The following is a 22,292-nucleotide window of genomic DNA, read 5'->3' as shown; positions in this document are numbered from 1 at the left end:
GATTATAAAATGAGTTGGTTTTTGAGAAATATATCAGCTGTGGTTACTGTTGAAAATGGAAGTATTCACGTTTATTTTATCTAAATGCAAAATGTGGGCCCAGGTGACGAAAAGTGCAGTTAATTCTCTCTTCTTGGTTTTCAGAGCCCATTTCTAAAGCATTTATTGTTAGAATTCTATATAATTTTCTTTTGAAATCTGTTTAATATCTGAAATAACTTTTAAAAAATATCTGAAATGCATTTGAATATTGGTAACTTTTGGTAAAGAAATCTTTTATTGTGATAAATTAATACAAATGAAAAATTAACTACATAAAAATTTAAAATCAGAAATATACACTAACTTAATAAGTAGGTAGAGTCATGGAGTAAATGAGTATGAGGTAATGTAGGTAAAGGGAACAGATAGAAATAACCCTGATGAAATTTTGATCAATGAGGATTAAATGTGAGGATAGCATCTAGTCGACTCTTTCAGTATTGTCTTCAGGAGCTCATAGCGAAATTGAATGTGGCCAGTTACATGTGCATCTATAATCTGCAGGAAAAACCAGTAATGTCCACAGTCACGTTCAAAGTAGCCCTTGAATAAAATCTGCTGTATTTCTACAAATTGTGAAATTAGTCTTAGAGTCCTAAGCTTCATGAAAAAGTTACTGAGCTAACATTGTTTTGAACATTAGCATTTTATTTAATTATGAATAATTTTTTCAACACCTGCTCCTTCCTCTTTCTGGTAGTCTGAAAATATGTCACCCTAGTATTAAAGGAAAGTTAAGTAAATTTAAGTCTCATCAGGGGCACAGTAATTAGTTCTAGTTGTTGTCTGCTTCATAGTTAGAATTCATATTTAAGAACCTCTATCAGATGAGTTGTCTTGTTACTTGATTTAATTTATTTTTTTACTATGGACCTATTATGAGTAACATTAACAGTTATCACAATTGGTCCAATAATTGAATATTGTCTAAAAGTGAAGTAAAACAGAATAAATGCCCTCCAACTTTTACACCTAGTGCCATTTACTAGTTTAGAAGTTATGAGTTTTTATGCTAATTACATTTCACGTAAGCTTCTTTTTAATGTGATGAATCAGACTATTTGGTAGAATTTTAATTGAAGCACAAAATATAATTGTAAATCCTCTGAATGCTGAGGATATAAAAACAGTAACCTTAAGTGGGAATACTAATGATGCCTATTTTTACTTGAATCACATGGCCCAGTTATTTAGAATTCCTTAATGTCTGTTGCTGTATGATAAAAAGGCAGTATAGAGAACTATAGGAAGATATATTCATGCATGATGAATTTCTGATATTGTACATGCTTAGATTTTTTTTCTTAAGGGATTTTCCTGTTCTGACTTTGGTTTGCTTTTGGAATTGTGATGTTAGTTGCATTCTGTCAATTTTACATGAAAGGAGGTAACAAAAAACATAAAACTTAGAGCAAATTGCATATTATATCTACAGATATTGTATCTTAAGTATTAAAATAGTAGGTCAATAATTATAATGTTATGTAAAGTAGCAATATGAAAAATATTGACAAACCGTGGATCATACAAATTATATGCTCCTCTTGAAACTATAATCTCTTAAAATCTTAATAAGAAAACTTGTCATTTTTATCAAATACCATTGATGTGAACATATAAAAAGTCTTTATAAACAATGAATTATAGATACATATCACTATATAACATATATATTAGTTACCTGAAAAGTGAGGCTACCAAAAAAAATTGAAAAAGTAGTAAATTGGTTCATCCAAGTTCACAGTTTACTTTCACAACATAGGTGTGTAGACAGTTTGTTTAGATGTTTGATTTTTCTCCCATCTGTTCTGTCAGGATTATTGATTGAGCAGCAGCCACTGCAGGGCATGCCTTGCTTTCTTATAGCTGCTAGCCTTGGGTGCAAACTGATAAAGGTATGCTTTCACTCCTTCAAGTCCTTCTTGGTAAAGTAAGACTGGAGTGAAATGCCTTTGAAAATTTCTATTATATTAATATGGAAACACTTAATAGATGTTGTCATTCTGAAATACCAGTTACTTAATGTCAAAATTAGTAATTGTTTAAGAGCATAGTTGTAGATTAAAAATCGGGATTGATGTTGTTGTTGTTGTTTGCTTGTTTGTTTACTTACCAGGCTTTTTAAAACGAGTATTTTCATCAGATGTTACCGACTGTTTGATGTTAATTTACCTGTTTGAATATTAGGTTTTGTTTGTTTGTTTGTTTTTGCTTTTGTTTTTGTTTTTTAATGTCTGCGTGTTCTTTCCTGAAGTTTGAGCTGTTTGACTTGTACTTGATGTGGTCTTTCCCCACTTAGTGGACTGCTTTTGTCCCTTGTCTCTGGGAATTTTGTGGAGTGGATAGGCTATCAAATACTACTAAGGTGAGGATGTAAGCCAGCACTAGATGTCTTCATTCCTGCTTGTTTTTGGAATCTTGGGTAAAAGTCTATATTGCTTTAAGGTAAAAGACACTTAGGTCATTTTCAAGATTAGTCTTTTACTGATTTCTTCTCTCAGAGTATGTTCTCATCTGCAATGACAAACTAATAGTATGATACATGAAGTTGAATGAGGTAGAATTAGGTTTCCCTATCAGTTTGCCTTTAGACCACTGTGATACCTTCTCACCTCCACAGTGATCATGAGATTGATGAGCTGGTTTGCTGTGGAAAGCCTTCATTAGAAGGAATGGAGAGATTTTTTAACAATTAGGTTAAAAAGCACAAATTTTACTAGAAAAAGAAGTACTTTGAGTAAGAAAAAAAATTTTTGTCCAAAAATTAATACAAAGGACTTATATTTTAGAATAATCAACTTGATTTTGAAAATTGAGACTGTTTCACAGAACTGCATTTTAAAATCATTCTATATAAGAGAGAAAATAGATGAATAGTGAACGTGTTTGACATTGTGTGTCTGTGCATATAATGCAACAGTCATTTTTATTTCTACTTCTTGTACATCTCACCTCATAACTTACATAAAATGTTTGTAGTTGATAGCAAAACCTCTTACGACTGGCTGTGCTCTTACATTCTCAGCAATGTTGAAGTCTGCATGTTAGTAACACAGTGCATTACGTCAGTATTGTTGACCACAAAGAAATCCCGCAGACAGTGCAAGTTACGTCCAAATGTATCTGTATGTCAGTGAAGGTCCACGCGTCAGACGCAAAACTGTCTATATTGAGGATCAGTGTTTATTATACAGAGCTAACAAAAATTATTTAGTTTTATCAAATAGATTTTCTTACAGTCCAGTTCTGATTTGTAGTTGCCTTTTCTCTTCAGATGAAAACCTTCATTTTATGTACTCCTACCCGTCTGGCTGAAAACCAGGCATTTAAACAAAAATAAAGGATTGCCAGTTTTGCCAGCTGGGGATGAGAACCCGGCTGGTGAAATGTGGGTTCAGAAGGCAGTTAATCCAGCTTTTATGCTTTTTATGGTTTTATGAAAAAAAAGAGGTTAAAAACCACATTTGGCTCCTTTTCATGTATGCCACTGTTTTGTTGGTGTTGTAGGAATGCAGTTAAAGATTAGTTAGATTTTTGTTTTGTTTTATTATTGGGTAAAATTCTGTATCGGTTAGATAAATGTCCAGGAAACCATACACCTCACTAATGAGCTATCCAACAGTCACTGTTACTTTAAAAGGTACAGGCTGTATTTCCTCTAAGAAACGAGAGGATTCTTTACGCTTCCTGACCCTATTCCTTAGTTTCCTTTTCTTTTCTTTTTTCTTTTCTTTTTTGTCCCCACTCATATTACTTACTCAGATACAAAAATATGTGAATGCTTTTTCTATTTAAAATTCTCCAAATGTTTCTCTTCCAGAGAATATTTTCTTTACTCACAGTAACTAGGTTTGTGATCTTAGGTTACAGAGTATTTTCTTAGGTTCTTGAATGCAATAAAACAATGATTTGATTTGAGTTTTTGAAATTCTCTCCATAATCTTTAAATATTCATGCCTGTCATAGTATTTATAGGTAACTTTAATGTGACTGTCAGAAATACCTAAAAATCAACAAAATATTTGATTAATTCAAAATATGAATTTTAATTGATGAAATTCATATGCTAGAACAGGTTTCCTCTAAGCTGAGGAAAGGGTCAAATAAACTGAGGTTTGGTATCATCTCTAATGTAGTTATGTAAATAGAGTAGAAGATATTGTGTGTGGATGAGGAATATTCCATCGAGCAAGAATCACATTTGCAGTTGAGTGTGTGGTTTAGTGGCAAAACACATGCATAAGGCCTTGGGTTCTAGTTGCAGCTCCATAGGTTGTCAGTGGTGATAGTAAATTCACTTCTTTTGAATAATGCTTTAAAAGTTAATGTGCATGGGTTGGACATGGCAGTCCAGAGGCATACAGACAGATCTCTATGAATTCAAAGCCAGGCTAGTCTACATAGCAAGTTCCAGGCCAGTCAAGAAAATATAGTAAAGCTTGATGATGATGATGATGATGAGAATATATAGTAAAGTTATCTGATGATGATGACTATGACGACGAGGGGGAGGGAGAGGAGGAGGAGGATGAAGAGCTAAGACTATATAATGAAGCTGTTGCTGCTGCTGCTGCTGTTGTGATGTTGTAAAAATTTGTCATTTTTCTGGTTTTACTTCTAGGTATTAGAAGATAATGACTATGGCCGAGCCGTGGACTGGTGGGGCTTAGGTGTTGTCATGTATGAAATGATGTGTGGAAGGTTGCCTTTCTACAACCAGGATCATGAGAAACTCTTTGAATTAATACTAATGGAAGACATTAAATTCCCCCGAACACTCTCTTCAGATGCAAAATCATTGCTTTCAGGGCTCTTGATAAAGGATCCAAATAAACGGTAAGCATCAATGATAGTCCATAAGTTACTGATGAATTGGTTAGAGTGATTTGTGAAATTAATTCAAATGTGCCTGATTTCAGGAAGCATTGTATTTGGTATAAACAATTTTCCACTGAGAAACTTGACTTATTTATGAATGCATAATATAAAACAGTTTAAAAATTCATCAGCTCTTTTTTAACTTGAAAGTATTATACAAACTTACCATATAAGAGGGTTTTTTTTTTTTTTTTAGAAATTCTTTATTTGTACTATGAGAAAACAATTTCTTCATTATCTTAAATCTTGCTCCTATGGGATAGGAAGTTCCCTTTTCTCCTTTGAGTCTCTAGGGCTTCCTATTCCTACTGACTCACATCAGAGAAAGAGAAGTCGTTTCCACTCTCCTCCTCCCACTAATCTGTTAACATTCCTATCTTTTGTTATTCAAAATTTAACCCAATATAGCTAAAAAATTAATTTTTTAAAAAAGCAAGATAACCATAGTTTTTTTTTTTTTTTTTTTACAGAAAGCCTTTACTGCTCAGTCATTCTATTTTGTTCAGTTTATCAATTCTCAATATACTCACAGGTTACATGTCAAATGTCTTCTGAATATAAAGTACCCCATAATGTCAGAGAGACATATTTTATATTTTTTTTTTTCAATGAGGGGTAGAGGGAAGGATGGAGAAAGGGAGGGAGGGGGAGGGGAGGAGAGGAGAGAGAAATTCTTTCACTCTTTCCCCCTAAGTATCAGAACTGTTTTGAAAGTTCGTTAAAATCCAGGCATTTAGAGGATAGACAACTTCATATGTTTTTGATTGTCAAGAACACCTTACCTAATGTTCTGATACAGTGCATTGCGGTTCATGTTTAACATATATTTGAGAGATTCAGCTAGTGAGTGAAGGAAATACGTGAATTCTTAGAATTAGCCTTTGTCTATTTTAGTAGTAGTTGCCACTGTAGGTATCTAATTTTAAATTTTAAGAAAGGAACTGGAGCGATGGTGTAAGTGGTTCAGTGACTAGCTGCTTTGGCAGAGGATCTGGATTTGGCACACACACACACACCCAATTGTTCACAACCATCTGTAACTCCAGTTCCAAGGCTCCAGCACCCTCTTCTGACCTCCTGAGACAGCAAACATGCACATCATAAACATGCATGTGTGCAGGTAGAACACTCATATACAACATAAAAAGTAAGTTTAAAAGACAATATGTTTTTAAGAGTGTGTCACTGCTTTCAGCAGAATTACTCACATTGTTTAGCCTTTACTAGCTCTTGGTGTTGTCAGGAACCATTCAAAAATCATACTGAGCGTTCTTGGTGACTCTTATGTTTCCTTAGACTTATAAAATGTTTCTGTCCATCCCCCTCCATCCTGGTACTTTCTTGTGATTTGCTTTGCTCTTTCAGTGCTTTCCAGAGTAGATCGAGTAGATAATACAAGCATTTCATGTACACAAGTGATTTGTCCATGGTCTCACTGAAAATCCATGTGGAATAAGGAATAGAAAACCAATTTCCCGGTGTGTGCATTATGTTTGTTATGCATCTTATGTGCATCAACTCAGAATAGGTTTTTCATTGAAGATGATTCTGTCACAGTTATGTAATGAGCAGCATTTGCTGGAAAGTTGTGTTTAAGCAGAGCTATGCCTACCAGTTCATCTTTTTGACTTGGGGAGAATCTAGTCTTTGACTTGTTTTCAAGAGCAATGAATTTTTATCCTATTTTATTCTCTTCCATCTCTCTTTGGTCACTCTTTCTTATGTGGTTGTCTCTATAAGTGGTGACGAAATAAAGTCTTGCTTGTGTTTTCTATGTCTCATTCATTTAGCTACTATGGGGCATTCCCATTCTACAGATAGCACATAGTTGAGAACTTTTGAATATATGTTAGATACATTTCAAGAATGTAAGGGCCTTGGTACATACTTTCTCCTTTCTGAGATTGAAAAGATGATACAGGCTTATGAAGCCCCTTTATATAAAGTACAGAGCAGTCAGACCTCTGTGCTGCTATGTTACATCAAAGTATCGAGAGCTCAAAGATAAATAATAGGGCCGGGCGTGGTGGCGCGCGCCTTTAATCCCAGCACTTGGGAGGCAGAGGCAGGCAGATTTCTGAGTTTGAGGCCAGCCTGGTCTACAAAGTGAGTTCCAGGACAGCCAGGGCTACACAGAGAAACCCTGTCTAAAAAAAAAAAAAAAAAAGATAAATAATAACATGAACAAGTCTTTTTAGACATTTATAGTTTACACTTCATATTCTCAGGCCAAACTATATACAAATGCTCTAGAAATCATTATAGCCTTGTCTAGGAGACGTTGAGAGCCTGAGCTGGCCCTCGGAGGCCTGGAGAACTGCAGTGCCTTTTAGGCATCATTTACTTGGGAATATAGCTAGAATCTCACCTGAACATGGTCTCTGAGAAGTTCAGTGACTAGGCTGCAGAGTATGAGCAGGTGACATTGAAAGATGAAGCAGGTGCATTGGATCATAAGGATCTTATGTTTCTTAGAAAATAAACTTGAGTCAGGGAAGGATGAGAAGCCAGGCAAATGCTGTAAAGAGAGATGGTGTCATGAGATGCATGTGATAAGGAGGCAACCCTGGCAGTTGTGGATTAGAAGAGTAAAGGGCAGCAAGGCAGAACACTTGACAAAGCCTCTATGGCAAATACATCACTTAGGATGCTGAGGCAGGAGCATTTGAGATTTGAGGCCAGCCTGAGCAACATAGAGAGTCGTATCTTTAAAACAAGTAACACAAAAAATTCTAGATAGTAAAGTAGGTTCTTTTTGAGCCAAGGTTTTAAGAAATGGATATAGTTTTGAGAGTAAGTAGAAACAGTAAGGAAGTTGATGTATGGAATCTGACAGATGGAGCAGTAGCAAAGGCAGAGGCTTGTAGTGATGGATGCTAAAAGTAACTAAATAAACCAGATCTGGGCTTCTCTGGGAAACCTAGATAGAAATGTCAAGGATCAGGAAGAAATGAAACCAGTGCTTAAGAGAGTCACAGTAGCCAGCTATGGATTTGTGTGTCCATTGACATTGAGCAGTAACTAGAGGCAGAAAAATAGCAAGAAAGAATGTAAGAGGAGGAGGGGCCAGGACATAAAGCTGGGAAACCTAACAGTCTAGGAAGCAAATAAAGTCAGCCTCAGACTCCAGAACACATAAGCAGACAGTGTGACTTCCTCCTTTCATTGATGGAGGCTACTTCAAGTGATGCCTAAAGTTTTCCTTTACTGAACTGATTTGAGCTCTACCAAAGGATCAGCCATCGTTGGGCTTTCTTTCTTTTTCTCTGTTACTCTGTGTCTTACTCTGTTACTCTGCATGGATTGCTTTTATCCCTGTGTGCAGCTTACATAAAAAGCATCACTTCATGGTGGGTGCAGCTCTATAGGAAATGGCACTTCTGTGATGTTCCTCATAGTTAAGAACACATGGAAGCTAAAGGTTTATTTGGCATTCTGATGTTGGGAGTTTAATAATTGTAAGCATAAATAAGTCAGTTCAGAGCATATTTTGACATCATTTTGAAGTCTTTAAGTTGTATATTAAGGAGTCATTGACATTGAAATTTTTGACAGCTTCACACTTTGAAGAAGCTTGTGCTAATAGATTTCAGCTTCTAAAATTCACCCTACAACTGTAATCTCAGGCATAGCGTGAGTTCACAGGCAGTATATAATGTATTTTGACAAACATGGTAGCTACATCCTAAGCCAATCTATTGCAAAAGTACTGCGATTTTACCCAAAAATGAATAACTGAATCTGGATTGATACATATTTTTAAACTTGTAGAATGGCTGCTTCTCTACTTTATATATCCTCTCAAGTATGCATCCAGTGCAAACAGTATTGTAAACTATAAACTAAACTGTGTAGGAAAATAGAGTTCTGATTTTTATGCATACTGGTTTTATTTGTACTTTGAAATACCAAATTCTTTTCAGCAAAAAAAAAAGAAAAAAAGAAAAATTTGGTGTTTTCTGCTTTTCTTGTCTCTTAAGTAAAGCTTAGAATGACTGTTGATCCAGTACTGATCTCTGCCCTCCTAGGAGTTGGCAGCCTACCAAGGGAAAGCTGCATAATTGGAAGAACAGTGAGTGTGGGGGTCAGAGGCTAAACCTTAAATAAAATCACCAGACTGAAGGTTCCAGATATGAACTCTGCTACAATTTTATGCAACCTAGTGTCCATCTCTGGAGTGGAGTTTAGGAGTTTATTTAAAGAATCCTGTGTGGATTCTAGAGAAGGCTTTCTTGCAATTAACACCAAAGCTAATCATGTATTTACTGATTGCTTCAGGGTTCATCCTGACTATGTCAGAAGAGCTAGGTCCATCTTGGACATGAATTCCTTACATCTGGTAGCCAGTATTCCAAAGATTGGTCCTTATTTACTTTCTCTAGCTATTTGTTTTGTTTTTTTTTTCTCTACCTAGTGATATGTTAATATTGGTATGGGTCAAATCACCAGAACTAGCTGTTAAATTTCCACAGATGTTGAGGTATACATTTTATTAGTCACTCATTTTTATCAAATTATGCAAATCAAGAATAGTGAAAGCAAAGTACGAAGTTACACTTTATCACTCTAATGATTTTGTTCCATGTCACTGTTATTTTGTTTTTCTGAGTTGTGTCCATGTGGAAACAATATATAGTAATTTGATTTTCAACTATGTTATTTTGAAATTGGGCCTTAAGGGTATCATTCCTACTACCAAAATTGGCTAGTCCTCTAAGTCAGTGTTTGGTGCTTTGATTCTTTAGAATTAATAAAATGTAGGGGGAGCCAGGCAGTGGTGGCGCACACCTTTAATCCTAGCACTTGGGAGGCAGAGGCAGGTAGATTTCTGAGTTCGAGGCCAGCCTGGTNAGGAAGGAAGGAAGGAAGGAAGGAAGGAAGGAAGGAAGGAAGGAAGGAAGGAAGGAAGGAAGGAAGGAAGGAAGGAAATAATGTGGGGGGGGGGAGGTTAATAGTGTAAACTCATTTGAAGAGCTTTTGGTTTCTGTGGCATTGTAAAAGCAGCGAGGTAGGTAAGTGGTGTTCACTGTACAGAGTCTCTCAGCAGTCAGTGCTCACGGTTGCTGTTTCTCAAGTCACTTTCTTCTCTGCCTTAACAGAAACAAAACAAACATTCCACAACTAATTAGCAATCATAGTCATTTATAGTTGAATTTGGATCGAGCATACATTAAAGGTTTCCTGTGAGAATTTTGTGTCTGATTTATAATATAAACATTCTATACTTTTTTTGTATGTATTATACTTTATATCCCTTATAACAGTAAAAACTATAATAAACTCAATCATGTATATGCACCTATGCATGACTAAGTCCAAAGAAAGTTCCCTGTGTTAGATCCAGTTTCAGTGTGTTCCTTCATTTTTTTCTTTCTTTTTTTTTTGTTACCCTCCTTCCATTCTTATTTTTTATATGTACTTTCTTTTAAATAAATATATACTAAATTGAACAATAGAAGCCAGAAAACACTTGTTTTTTCTTATCAAGTCACATTGTTTAGATAAAAATAACTTTAAACTTAGGGTGTAATTTTAACTTTTAGTTTTATATTCTGAATTGTATAGTAAATTGGACTATGAGGATATTTCATAGATAATAATATTGTTTCTGTATCATTCTTTTGAAATACTAATACAACCTGTGAGATTTTTATATGGGATGGTGATGTCCAGAGATAGTTTTATTGTTTTTCTTTGTGGGACACTCATGGTCTTGGTCTTTTTCTGTAGCCCTGGTTGTTCTGGAACTCACTTTGTAGACCAGGTTGTCTTTGAACTTACTAAGTCAGAGATGTGCCTGCCTCGACCTCCCCAGTATTGTGAATAACTACACTAGACTCACAGATCATTTTCTAACCATTTATTTACTTCAGAATTTACATTAACAAAAGAACATTTTCACTCACTAAAAAAGGAACAGTGGTAGAAGCACCCCTTGCTTATACGCGGTGATGCCATGTATTAAATTCCACAAAGGGGTGCAGTGTCTACCGCGCAGTTGGAGCTGCTCGCCTGTTGCTTACCCCTTCCCTCTCTCAAAGGGCCAAAGTCCGTTGCCTCTTCAGGCCTCTCTCTAAAACCTTTGTCTCTTACCTTCATCTAAGGGCAGGATTACTTAGTAGCATTATTTAATTTTTATTTTTATGGCTATGCACTTCAAAAATTATTTAAACACTAAATTTTATGTACACAAAACTTATTGTTTAACTTATATAAATGTTTTATACTTGTTTAATGTTTTTTCTTATTTTTACAGCCTTGGTGGAGGGCCAGATGATGCAAAAGAAATCATGAGGCATAGTTTTTTTTCTGGAGTAAACTGGCAAGATGTATATGACAAAAAGGTAAGCTGTCTCTAAGATTCTCTACACCTCAGAAATTTGCCTCAGTAAACTTGAATGATACAACGATATTTTCTGTTTTGCTTTGGAATTGAAGTTATGTTAAAAAAAATTAAAGAAAAAAGTTTTGTTATTTAACAAACAAATCTATGATTTTATTTATCTCTTTACTTGTAAAATATTATTTCCCATAGAATGATTGCTACCAATTATATTTCCTCACTTTTTTTTTTTTCCTTTGGTTTTTTGAGACAGGGTTTCTCTGTGCAGCCCTGGCTGTCCTGGAACTCACTCTGTAGACCAGGCTGTCCTGGAACTCAGAAATCCACCTGCCACTGCCTCCTGAGTGCTGGGATTAAAGGTGTGCACCACCACTGCCTGGCTTGTTTCCTCACTTTTATTGTACAGTGCGTTTTTCTTGTGGGCTTTTGTTTATTTTTTTAGACTGTGTTACACTTAGTTCTGCCTGTTTCTGGAATTTGCTGTGCGTTCTTGGGCCACCTTCAGGCATAATGGTTCTCTAATGTGGGTCACAGCACTGGACTCCAGATATACCGCATAAGCCTGCCTTTTCCAGTTTTGTACTCTACTTTGCCTTTGGACATTCTTCATACAAATACTGATTTAGATTTTTAAATGCTTGCATAATTGGTGTGGAATTGAAATCAGATGTATGCTACCATCTCTTTCCCTGAACCTGGAGCTCACAGATCAGGCTGATCTGGCTGGGCAGAAAGCTCCAGGGATCTGCTTGTCTCTTTCCCTTAGCTGTGAGGAACCACATGTAGCTTTTTACATAGGTACTGAAAATCTGAACTCACATTCTGATGTTTATGAGCCATGTACTTTGCCTAATGAGATAGCTCTCCTGTCCTTTCTATAAAATTTTAATGTGAAAAGTTGATGAAATACAGTAATTTACTTAGAAATTTTATCTAATTATTTTGTCCAATCTAGCCATTTTACATGTCCTTATTTTTGTCTGAAATATTCTTTGTTTTATTCCAAATATTTTTTTTTCTTTCAGCCCCTTTGGAGTATCACAGTACAAATGATATGGGAGATGACTGGTATTTCATTTTTATATAATGTTGTTGCCAGTGGGAAATATGATTTTTCTCCCCAGTCCTGTAACTAAGCAATAAAATTATTGTCCATTTAAACACTTTGTTCAAAGCTCCCCTTCCACTCACCTCACATAGAGAGTTTCTCACTCGTGAAAGCACTGTGGTGTATGCTAGGTCCTTCCCAGCCTCTGTGAGACTCAGGGGCTTTCTGAAATGCTGTAATAGATAATTGTATCCACTTTATATCACTAGTGGTGTTCCTCATGAGAGCATGTGTGCCTAAAAAAGGTTTCTGTAAGCTCTGCCCTGCCTTTATCACAACTCTCCACCACAAAAGAACTGGAAGTAGTGCATGGTCAGGGACTCTCTTTGACATAAAATACTATACAGTGCAACTTAATATCCCTCAAACAGCTGGGTGTGGTGGCTCACGCCTTTCATCCCAGCACTCGGGAGGCAGAGGCAGGCGGATTTCTGAGTTCGAGGCCAGCCTGGTCTACAAAGTGAATTCCAGGACAGCCAGGGCTGCACAGAGAAATCCTGTCTTCAAAAAAGCAAAAAAAAAAAAAAATCCCTTGAACATACCCTGCCCATGAAGTACTCTTTCATAAGAACAAGAAGGTAGGGTGTGTAGTTCAGTGGCAGAGCTCTTGCTTGGCATGTGTGGGTGCCTGCATTCCATCCCTTGCACCATACACACAAAGTGAATAAAAATAATTGGAACTAGAAAGAAGAAAGGAAATATTCTTTTAAAAGACAATGGTAAGGATGTATTATTACACTTCTAACCTACAGAAGGAGAGCATGGCTTTCCTTACTGTTTAGATGGTCACAGGAAATGGCTGTTGGCAATACTGAAGAAAAATGAAAGGGTTCATATAGCACAAATAAGTAAAATACTAACTCTCAGATCTTCTGATAACAGTAGCAATTTTAACAAAGTTAGTAAGAAGTCTGGAATTTTGGAAATAAGAATCATGAAGTAAACTGTGAAATTGGAAAATTTGCAGGGTCGTTATATTTTTAAAATGTGTAACTTTGACTAGTAAGATGGCTCAGTGAGTAAAAGGCACTTGTCCCCAAGCCTGGGAGCTTCATTCTGTCCCTATGATGCACATGGTGAAAGGAGACAACCTACTCCTGAAAGTTGTCCTCTGACCTTCACACGTGAGCTGTGCCACATGCAGATCCTTTTGCACATGCTCAAATAAGTAAATGTAATAAAATATTAAAATGGGTTGGCATTTTGTTACTTGCCAATAAACTTTGTGTGTTTATTATTTCATAAATTAGTCCTTAATTAATGCCTGTTTTCTAATTAATTTCTTTTCAGACATGGTCTCACTGTGTATCCCTGGGTAACCTAGAACTGACTGTGATAATCAGACTGGCCTTGAACTCATAAAGATCCACCTCACTCTTTTTCTAAATTTTTGTGGTAAAATAGAGATGATATATTTAGTATCTTTAAACTACATCTAAACCATTCTCTGTAAAAGAAAAAATAGAAAATTAATTGTAGAGGAATACAGAAACAAAGTTAGAAGAGCTGGTCATCTATTCTGGACTCTTATCTTGCCCCCTTTTGTAGAAAGGGACAAGCCACATGAATCATAGAAGACTGATAATCTTAGGACCCTTAAGCTGGGAGACTTTTCTGGAAGGGTGTTTGCTAGTATGACTTTGTCAACACACCCTTTCCTCCTGTTTAAGACAGGGTCTTCCTGTGCATGCTCTCCTGCCTCAGACTCAAAAATCCTCCCTCCTCAGCCTCCTGGGTAATTGTTTACAGGTATTTTACTTTATTTACGTATTTTAATTTTTTAAGAATCATTTTTTTCTATGCATTTATTGCTTGCATGTGTATGTACAGTGTGTGTGTGTGGGGGTGTCTACAGAGGTTATAAAGCTACATACCGTGTGTGTGTGTGTGTGTGTGTGTGTGTGTGTGTGTGTGTGTGTGGTGTCTACAGAGGTTATAATAATACATGCCGTGTGTGTGTGTGTGTGTGTGTGTGTGTGTGTGTGTGGTGTCTGCAGAGGTTATAATGCTACGTGCCATGTGGCTTCTGGAGCCTGGGAATCAAACTTCAGTCCTTTCTAAGAACAGCTTCAGATTTTAAAGGATGAAATTAATTTGGATTTTATTGATTTCTGTCTCTGGGTTTGTGATCTTACTTGTTTACTGCACATGTGTCTCCATCTGTCTGTATGGTGGCGGGCAGGCCTTCTGTGCTCGGCCACTGCTGCACTACTAGCCTCATTTATCATTCATCAGTCAACTGTTCTGAGTTTACTTCGCCGCTCTCCCCCGAGTTTCTTTAAGTTGAAACGATAATTATTGTTGTGAGACAGTGTTGTTATTGTTGCTGTTCTTACCAACTCACCACTCAGTTCAGTCCAGAGCTTTTCTCTAGGGCAGTGGTTCTTACCCGTGGGGTACCACCCCTTTGGGGGTTGAACGACTCTTTCACAGAGGTGACTCTTTCACAGAGGTCACGTACAACCATTGAAAGACACAGATATCTACATTACAATTCAGAACAATAGCAAAATTTCAGTTACAAAGTAGCAATGAAATAATTTTATGGTTGGGGTCACCACTATAACAGAAAATATATAAAAGGATCACAGCATTGTAAGGTTGAGAGCCACTATACTAGGGACTGTTCCGTCAGTGTCTTTGGCTTTAAAATGCAGTCTAATTTAAAAATACTTTAAATATTTTATTTATATAATGTGGGGAAAAGAGAGAAAGAACAACTAAATAATAGGGGCTGAGGAAGAACCAAATGGCTGTTCTGAATTTAAAAGTTTATTGAGCTTTCTTTGCATCTTAGTTAATTTCTATTGTATGACTTTTTTTAATAATAAAGTTTTTTATAAAATGAAAAGTTTAAATTATCAGGGACAGAGGGGGGAGGAGGAGAAGAAAACACAGATTCTGCTTTTCCTCTATAACATGTTTTTACCAAGATGCGTCTATGGATATGGGACACATGTTCTGTGAAGATGGCAGATGGTGTGGTTCATGTCGTCAGCATCCTTCTGTGTACTGGTACTATCAGTTACTGACAAGCAGTTGTTGAAATCTTCAGCCACGATTGTAAACATCTTTTTAATTTTGCATTTCTTTTTTGGTTTTGTTTACTTTTTCATTTTTTTCAGTGATCCTCCTCCTCAAGCTCAGTGCTATATACAGGCGGGGCCGGCGCTCTGCAGCTTGCTGCGGTGGAGCCCCCACTCTGTATCGGAGCTGTTGGCTCTATGTACACTTGAATTTAAGATTGTTTTATCTTGGGGAATTTACCCCTTAGCCCTTAGGTTATTTTTTTATTTTCTTTTATTAAGTATACACTCTGTGTGTGTGTGTGTGTGTGTGTGTAATATGTCTTTTCTTGTCATTTTTATTCAAATTATAAATAAGTAGATTCTGTTTTAACATACAATTTATTCTTTTTTCTTATTCACTGGATAATATGAGACTTAATAAAATGTGATGTATAGCTATCTTCATTTAATTCATTTATTGATATAGTTATCTGTCTGATTTTTAGATTGTCCTTTTTTGCCTTTCTCTTTGCACACCTCTTTTGTGATTTGTTCAGTATTTCTGGTTCCTTTTTTTTTTTTTTTTTTCCTGTTATAATCTTACTAGCTGTGTCTGTTGTTCTCTTGGAAGTCATGTGTAGACTCTGCAGTGTCTGGCTCACTCCTGGTCTGCTCTCAGCTGGAGTTATGTCATGTAGAGCAACAGACTTTTCCTCCCTTTGCCATTTCTGTGCTTCCATTTTGTAAGAGTTTTTTCTTTCATACAATAAATATTACAGTATATGGTAAGTATACTTTTTGCTTATAGATAACTGTTCTGATCTTTGCAGCTCTAGGGATTAAACTCAGGCTGCATGCTTGCTAGGTAAGCTCTTCACCACAGGGCTGCAGCACTGAACTCTCAATAATACTGTCTAAAAGTGGTTACAAAGGCTCTCAATTCATTTCCTTCAGATCCATGTGTCAACCTGGCGGTGTGTCTCCTGTGCGTTTTTCTTTAGTCAACACTCTAAGGCTGACTGTGGTGCTATACTTCAGGCACTGACCTTTCTTGCTTTGAAAACATTCATAGGCAGGAAGATTAAAGGAAATATAATACTGAAAACCATGGAAATATGACATTTAAGAAAGGGAAGAGGTAAAGGGATAAAGCAGTAAACATGGCATGCCTAACCTGAGAGGCCAAGAGACTGGATGCCAACAGCGTCGAGGGGCCTGCTAACGTGGTGCATGCTCCGAACAGGGTTGCTTCTGGGTTTGGTGGAAGGAAATAGGGTGTGTAGTGCGAAGACCTTCCTAAGTGTTCTTGGTATAGCAGTAGGAAGAATCTAGAAAACAATCCAGTTACAAGTCTGCTTCAGTGACCTGTGCTAACTTTCAGGGGCCTTATAGAACAGAATGAAGGCACCAAGGAAGCAAAAGGGAGTATGGAGTGAGTCTGTCTGTCTATCTGTCTGTGTATAGATAACCTAAAGAAATAGGCACTGGTTTTAGGCTAAAAATACAAAGAAAAAGACAATAGAAGACTTTTGATTTTAATTCAAAAAGAAATTGTCCAAGGAACCAATATTTGAGTGAGAGCGAGAAAGAGTACAAATGTCTGGAGTCAGAGGCTAGAGCTGCAGGATGGCTTTCTCTCTAGAAAACGTTGGTGGGAAATTTGAGTTTGGAGTTTAGTATAAGAATATAGATGAGTGGTTCTAAACGTTGAGAACATGCATGGTCAGAAGTGGAGTTTGATTGGAGAACACGTAATTGCCACATATACCTAACTGGTGAAATGTCATACAAATGTTACTGTGCAGCTTTTTATTCTGAGTCAGGCAGGGACAGTCTACTACCCCATTAGAATTTTCACTTGAAGAGTTGAGGGATTGATAGCAGTTGTACAAGATGTTACTAGCTATGATTGGTTTCAGGTAAGCTAAAGATAGGTCTCTAGGTATTGTCAAGTTGGTGTGTTTCTTATCACACTCAAATGATGGCTTATTTTAAAATGTTATTCAAAGAAAGATGTATTCCAAATGTGTGCTAGACATTCTGACATTCTGATGGCTAACATCACAGTTGCTGCTGCCTTTTTATCATGAGGCATTTTCCATAGGATATGAAAGACCAGACAGTTATCAAAATTAACATTGGTTATTTCATAAGATTTAACTTAAGCTTTAAGAAATGTGCATAGATAGATAGATAGATTCATTCTTAAAAGAAACTCACCTAAAACAAAATCTGGGGAAAAAAATCATAGTGAATAGAAGCATTTAGTGACCAAGTATTAGAGCAGCACCAAAGGAAGTCTTGCTGTGGCTCTCAGTAGATGTGACAAATGACTTGTGTCAGATAGAAATGCCAGGAGTACAATCTTCAGTGAAAACATACTTTGCACTAAATTACAGCATCTTTATGGCAAGAAACACTTAAAATACAAAAAACACCAATAGATGTGCATTTATTTAATACACATAAAAATAACCTGTTTCATTATTTAGAAGATTCAGCTTTGCTTTTACTTTCTTGGTTGTCCATTTTTTTTTCTTTTAAAATATTTTATTAGCATATTCCAATTACACATAATAATGAATATCGCTAAACTTTTTGTATATATGGACACAATACATCCTCAAAGGTTCATTTCAGTTGTGTGTGTGTGTGTGTGTGTGGCCAGAGGTGTCAGATCCCCTGGAACTGGAGTTACAGTAAGTTCTTTATGAGCCACCTGACGTGGTTACTGGGAACCCAACTCAGGTCCTTTGAAAGAGCTACACTACATGCTCTCAACAGCTGAGCTGTCTCTACCCACAATGTATTTTGACTATATTCACCTGGTACCTTTTTTTTTTCTGTTCCTCCTCATCCCCTCCCTCTTTCCAAGCACTCCCTCTGCTCTCAGGATAATTTGTGTGTGTGTGTGTGCAGGCATGTTCATATGTGTGTATGAAGGAATTTCACTGGAGTTTGCTTACAGAAGAAGCACAGAAGAGGGTTTATTCACAGGAAGATAGACATCTATCTTATCAGTGACTACACCACAGAAGAAAATGTCTCTCCCTCACTTACAATTTGACTGCATCTTCAGGGCTCAGGGACACATACACACACACACACACACACACACACACACACACACACACACACACACGGAACTCAGCCCCTCTCCTCCAGGAGGAGGCAGTTAATAGTTGCTTGGGGGAAGGGCTCACAGTCAGAGAAACAGAGTGAGATCCTGTCTCAAAGGAGCAAGGACACACACACACACACTGAACTTAGGCACAGCTTCACAGTCAGTAATATGAATTATCTCCCTCTGGTCTGGAACTCACTCGGTAGGCAATAAGCAAGCCCCACGTAACAGTGCCTTGGTTGTCTATTTTATAGTTCATTGATTTCTGCTATAATTTTTTGTTTTCTTCTGTCTTGATTTTAACTTGTGTGCAAACTAGAACCACCTACTTTGGTGTTTCTAGTTTATGGCATATAAATATTTATGGTGTATAAATATGGTATAGACCTTGATTCCTTTTATATGTTTTACATAGGATTGAGGTCAGATATGTAAACTTAAGTTATATGGTTACAGAAAAAAATACACTTATTTCAAATTTCTAGTTCTATGTCAAGAATGCATCGAAAGCATCGATATAATTTACATATAGAGCTTTACATATAACATAGTTAAACAGTATATGACATAGTTGGATTCATTTTATGTATACATTTTATATATTCCTGCTATTTCCAGTATATATACTCATGTGTGTGTATATATATACATAAGTGTATATATATATGTATATATGTATATATACACCTATACATATATACATATATATATATACACAGAACATTAAGAGTTTTTAAAATGAAAAACGGGGATAAAATAAACCAGAATTCCACATGAGAGTAACTACTAAATCCTGTTGATTTAAAGAGATAAATTTATAGTACCAGATTACTGAATCTAAGGGTACTAAACATTCTTTTGCAAATGTCTATGTCCTAGTATTTTGATTCTTATATAATAACACATAATAATTGAGATTGGCACAGGTTGTAAGGCAGCTAAGACACTGTAATCACAGCCTGTCACAGGAAGAGCCAGCAAGTACTCTGTTTCTTAAACACCTCAGCTTTAAAATAGAGAACAAAACAAACAAACAGAAAACTAAACTTACAGGTCCTAAGTGATTCGGCTGCTAAGGGAAGTCTAGGGAGACTTATTTTCAAAGATCTTAGTACTACATTCATGTGCATTCCCAGCTGTAATAGAAAATGGATTGTGATTTACTCTTGGGAATTTAAGAAAACCATCTTTCTGTATTCCTGTACTGATACTGTAAATAAACAAATATTTCTCTTTAGAAAGATAGTGAATATTAGTATATGATTTGATGAAAGGGCAATGTGGAAGGAATATGAGGAATTGTAATTTTTCCTACTATGAAATGTGATTTTTGCACAAGTAGATCTAATTTTAAACATGCCTTTTCGATCAACTGAAGTTTAATGTCTTGAACAGGCTAGCTCACTATCACAATAGCAAAATAATCAAGATAATCCACACAGAAAGAGGACAGGATTATTTGACAACACCATTTTAGAAGTTTTTACATATGACTGGCTGATTCCATTCCTGTTGGGCTTGTGGTGCGACAGATGGCACAGCCTGGTAGGAAGCTCATGGTCGAACAAGCTGCTCACTTATAGCAGCAAAGGAGAAATAGAAGGAAGGAACCTTAGTTTCATGGTCACCTTCAAGATCACAGTCTTCAGTGATCTCAGACAAAGCTAAGCCCATCTCTTAAAAGTCATCACCTTTCTGAAATCAAGGAGTTTATCATATGACTTCAGTGGACATTCTAGAGTTATACTGTAGTAGCCCAGAATCTTAATTGTCATTTAGAACATTTTCTAAAATCACAATTACTTTCAAAGAAAGTTCTGTTTGAAGTGAAAGGCATTAGTTAGGAAAATATATCAAGTTTACACTTAATGATACAGTTGCTATTTATTGAGTTAGCACATAAAGGCTAACATATGTATAGTTAGGTATTCCTGATTTGCTAGTACCTGCTGTTTTTTAAGGGGGGGGGGTCTATACTGTTACACCTGATACAGGAATGCCTTAAAAGAGGTGTCTATAGAAAAAATAAAGATGGTGTGATAATATTGGCTAAAGGCATTGTACTGGTTAGTTTTGTGTCAACTTGACACAGCTGGAGTTATCACAGAGAAAGGAGCTTNAGTTGAGGAAATGCCTCCATGAGATCCAGCTGTAAGGCATTTTCTCAATTAGTGATCAAGGGGGAAANGCCCCTTGTGGGTGGGACCATCCCTGGGCTGGTAGTCTTGGGTTCTATAAGAGAGTAGGCTGAGCAAGCCAGGGGAGGCGAGCCAGTAAAGAACATCCCTCCATGGCCTCTGCATCAGCTCCTGCTCCCTGACCTGTCTGAGTTCCAGTCCTGACTTCCTTTGGTGATCAACAGCAGTATGGAAATGTAAGCCGAATAAACCCTTTCCTCCCCAACTTGCTTCTTGGTCATGATGTTTGTGCAGGAATAGAAACCCTGACTAAGACAGGCATTTTAAAATTTTTTTTAATTTATTTACTCACTTTACATACCACTGTCAGCCCCCCCCTCCTCCCAGTACTTCCTCAAATAGATCCTCCCCCACCCCCTTCTTACTTTTTGACTAATTATTTTATGTATTTACATTCTAAATGTTTCCACCCTTCCTGATTTCCCCTCCAAGAGTTCTTTACCTGATCCCCCTTCCCTGGGGCATCAAGTTTCTACAGGATAAAGCACATCCTTTCCCACTGAGGCCAGACAAGGCAATCACCCACTACATCTGGAGCGAGCCCACAGACTAGCCCATGCGTGCTCTTCAGTGGGTAGCTTAGCCTCTGGAACCTTGGGGGTCTGGGTTAGTTGATACTGTTGTTAAAGTTGATATGGGGTTGCAATCGATGTCAGCTCTTTCAGTCCTTCGCCTAAGTCTTCCATAGGGGTTCTGACCTCAGTCCAGTGCTTGGCTGTAGTTATCTGCATCTATCTCAGCCAGCTACTGGTGGAGCCTCTCAGAGGACAGCCATTCCAGGCTCCTGTCTGCAAGCACAACAGTAATAGTGTTGGGTTTTGGTGCCTGTGAATGGGATGGATCACAAGTGAAACTGCTCCCTGGATGACCCTTCCTTCTGTCTCTGCTTCGTTTTTGTCCCTGCATTTCCTTTAGACAGGAACAGTTCTGGGTCAAGAATTTTGAAGATGGGTGGGTAGCCCCATGCCTCAAATGGTGATTATGTCTATCTACTATAGGTGGTCTCGACAGGTTCCATCTTCCCACTGTTGGGCATTTTGGCCAAGGTCATCCCTATTAGGTCATGGGAGGCTTGCACATCCCTGGTATCTGGGACTTTCCAGAGCGCCGAACCCAGCCCCCCCCCCCTCTCGTGTGTGTGTGCGCACACACACACACACACACACTCTGCTGCATATTTCCATTCACTCTCCTGGCCATCTGGGCCTGTCCCCTGTCTCCCTGCATATCTTGTCTCCCCTTTTCTTACCCCTCTCCTCTCCCACCCAGGTCCACCTCTCCATCCCTCTGTTCTCCCTTCTAAGTGGGATTGAAGCATCCACTTGGGCCTTACTTCCTGTCATGCTGCATATGGTCTGTGAATTGTATCATGGCTAATATCCACTTATCAGTGAATATATCCCTAGCTCACTCAGGATATTTTCTAGTTCTATCCATTTGTAAAGGCAAAAAATTTAAAATATCATATAGTAGTACTACTATACTAGGGTTACTGTAACAAAATGCAAAATGCCACAGAATAGGAGGGTGTGTGTCTCTCCCCTCTCTCTCTCTCTCTCTCTCTCTCTCTCTCTCTCTCTCTCTCTCTCTC

The 22,292-nt window shown here is 37.2% G+C and overlaps 1 protein-coding gene across 5 annotated transcripts in view; it reads left to right on the top strand.

The window, feature by feature from the left end:
* Akt3 (AKT serine/threonine kinase 3) overlaps window positions 1-22,292 on the top strand; it is a 235,142-nt gene that overhangs the window by 201,042 nt on the left and 11,808 nt on the right. For all 5 annotated transcript variants that reach the window (XM_021162759.2, XM_029481042.1, XM_029481052.1 and 2 more), the window contains 2 exons: window positions 4,664-4,878; window positions 11,177-11,264. In XM_021162759.2, the coding sequence (XP_021018418.1) occupies window positions 4,664-4,878; window positions 11,177-11,264 (303 nt within the window). The remainder of the gene's footprint in view (window positions 1-4,663; window positions 4,879-11,176; window positions 11,265-22,292) is intronic.

This window comes from Mus caroli, chromosome 1, assembly GCF_900094665.2.
Source record: "Mus caroli chromosome 1, CAROLI_EIJ_v1.1, whole genome shotgun sequence".
Lineage (NCBI taxonomy): Eukaryota > Metazoa > Chordata > Mammalia > Rodentia > Muridae > Mus > Mus caroli.
Note: the sequence above shows the minus strand (reverse complement) of the source record. Positions and strands in the feature narration are given on the sequence as shown.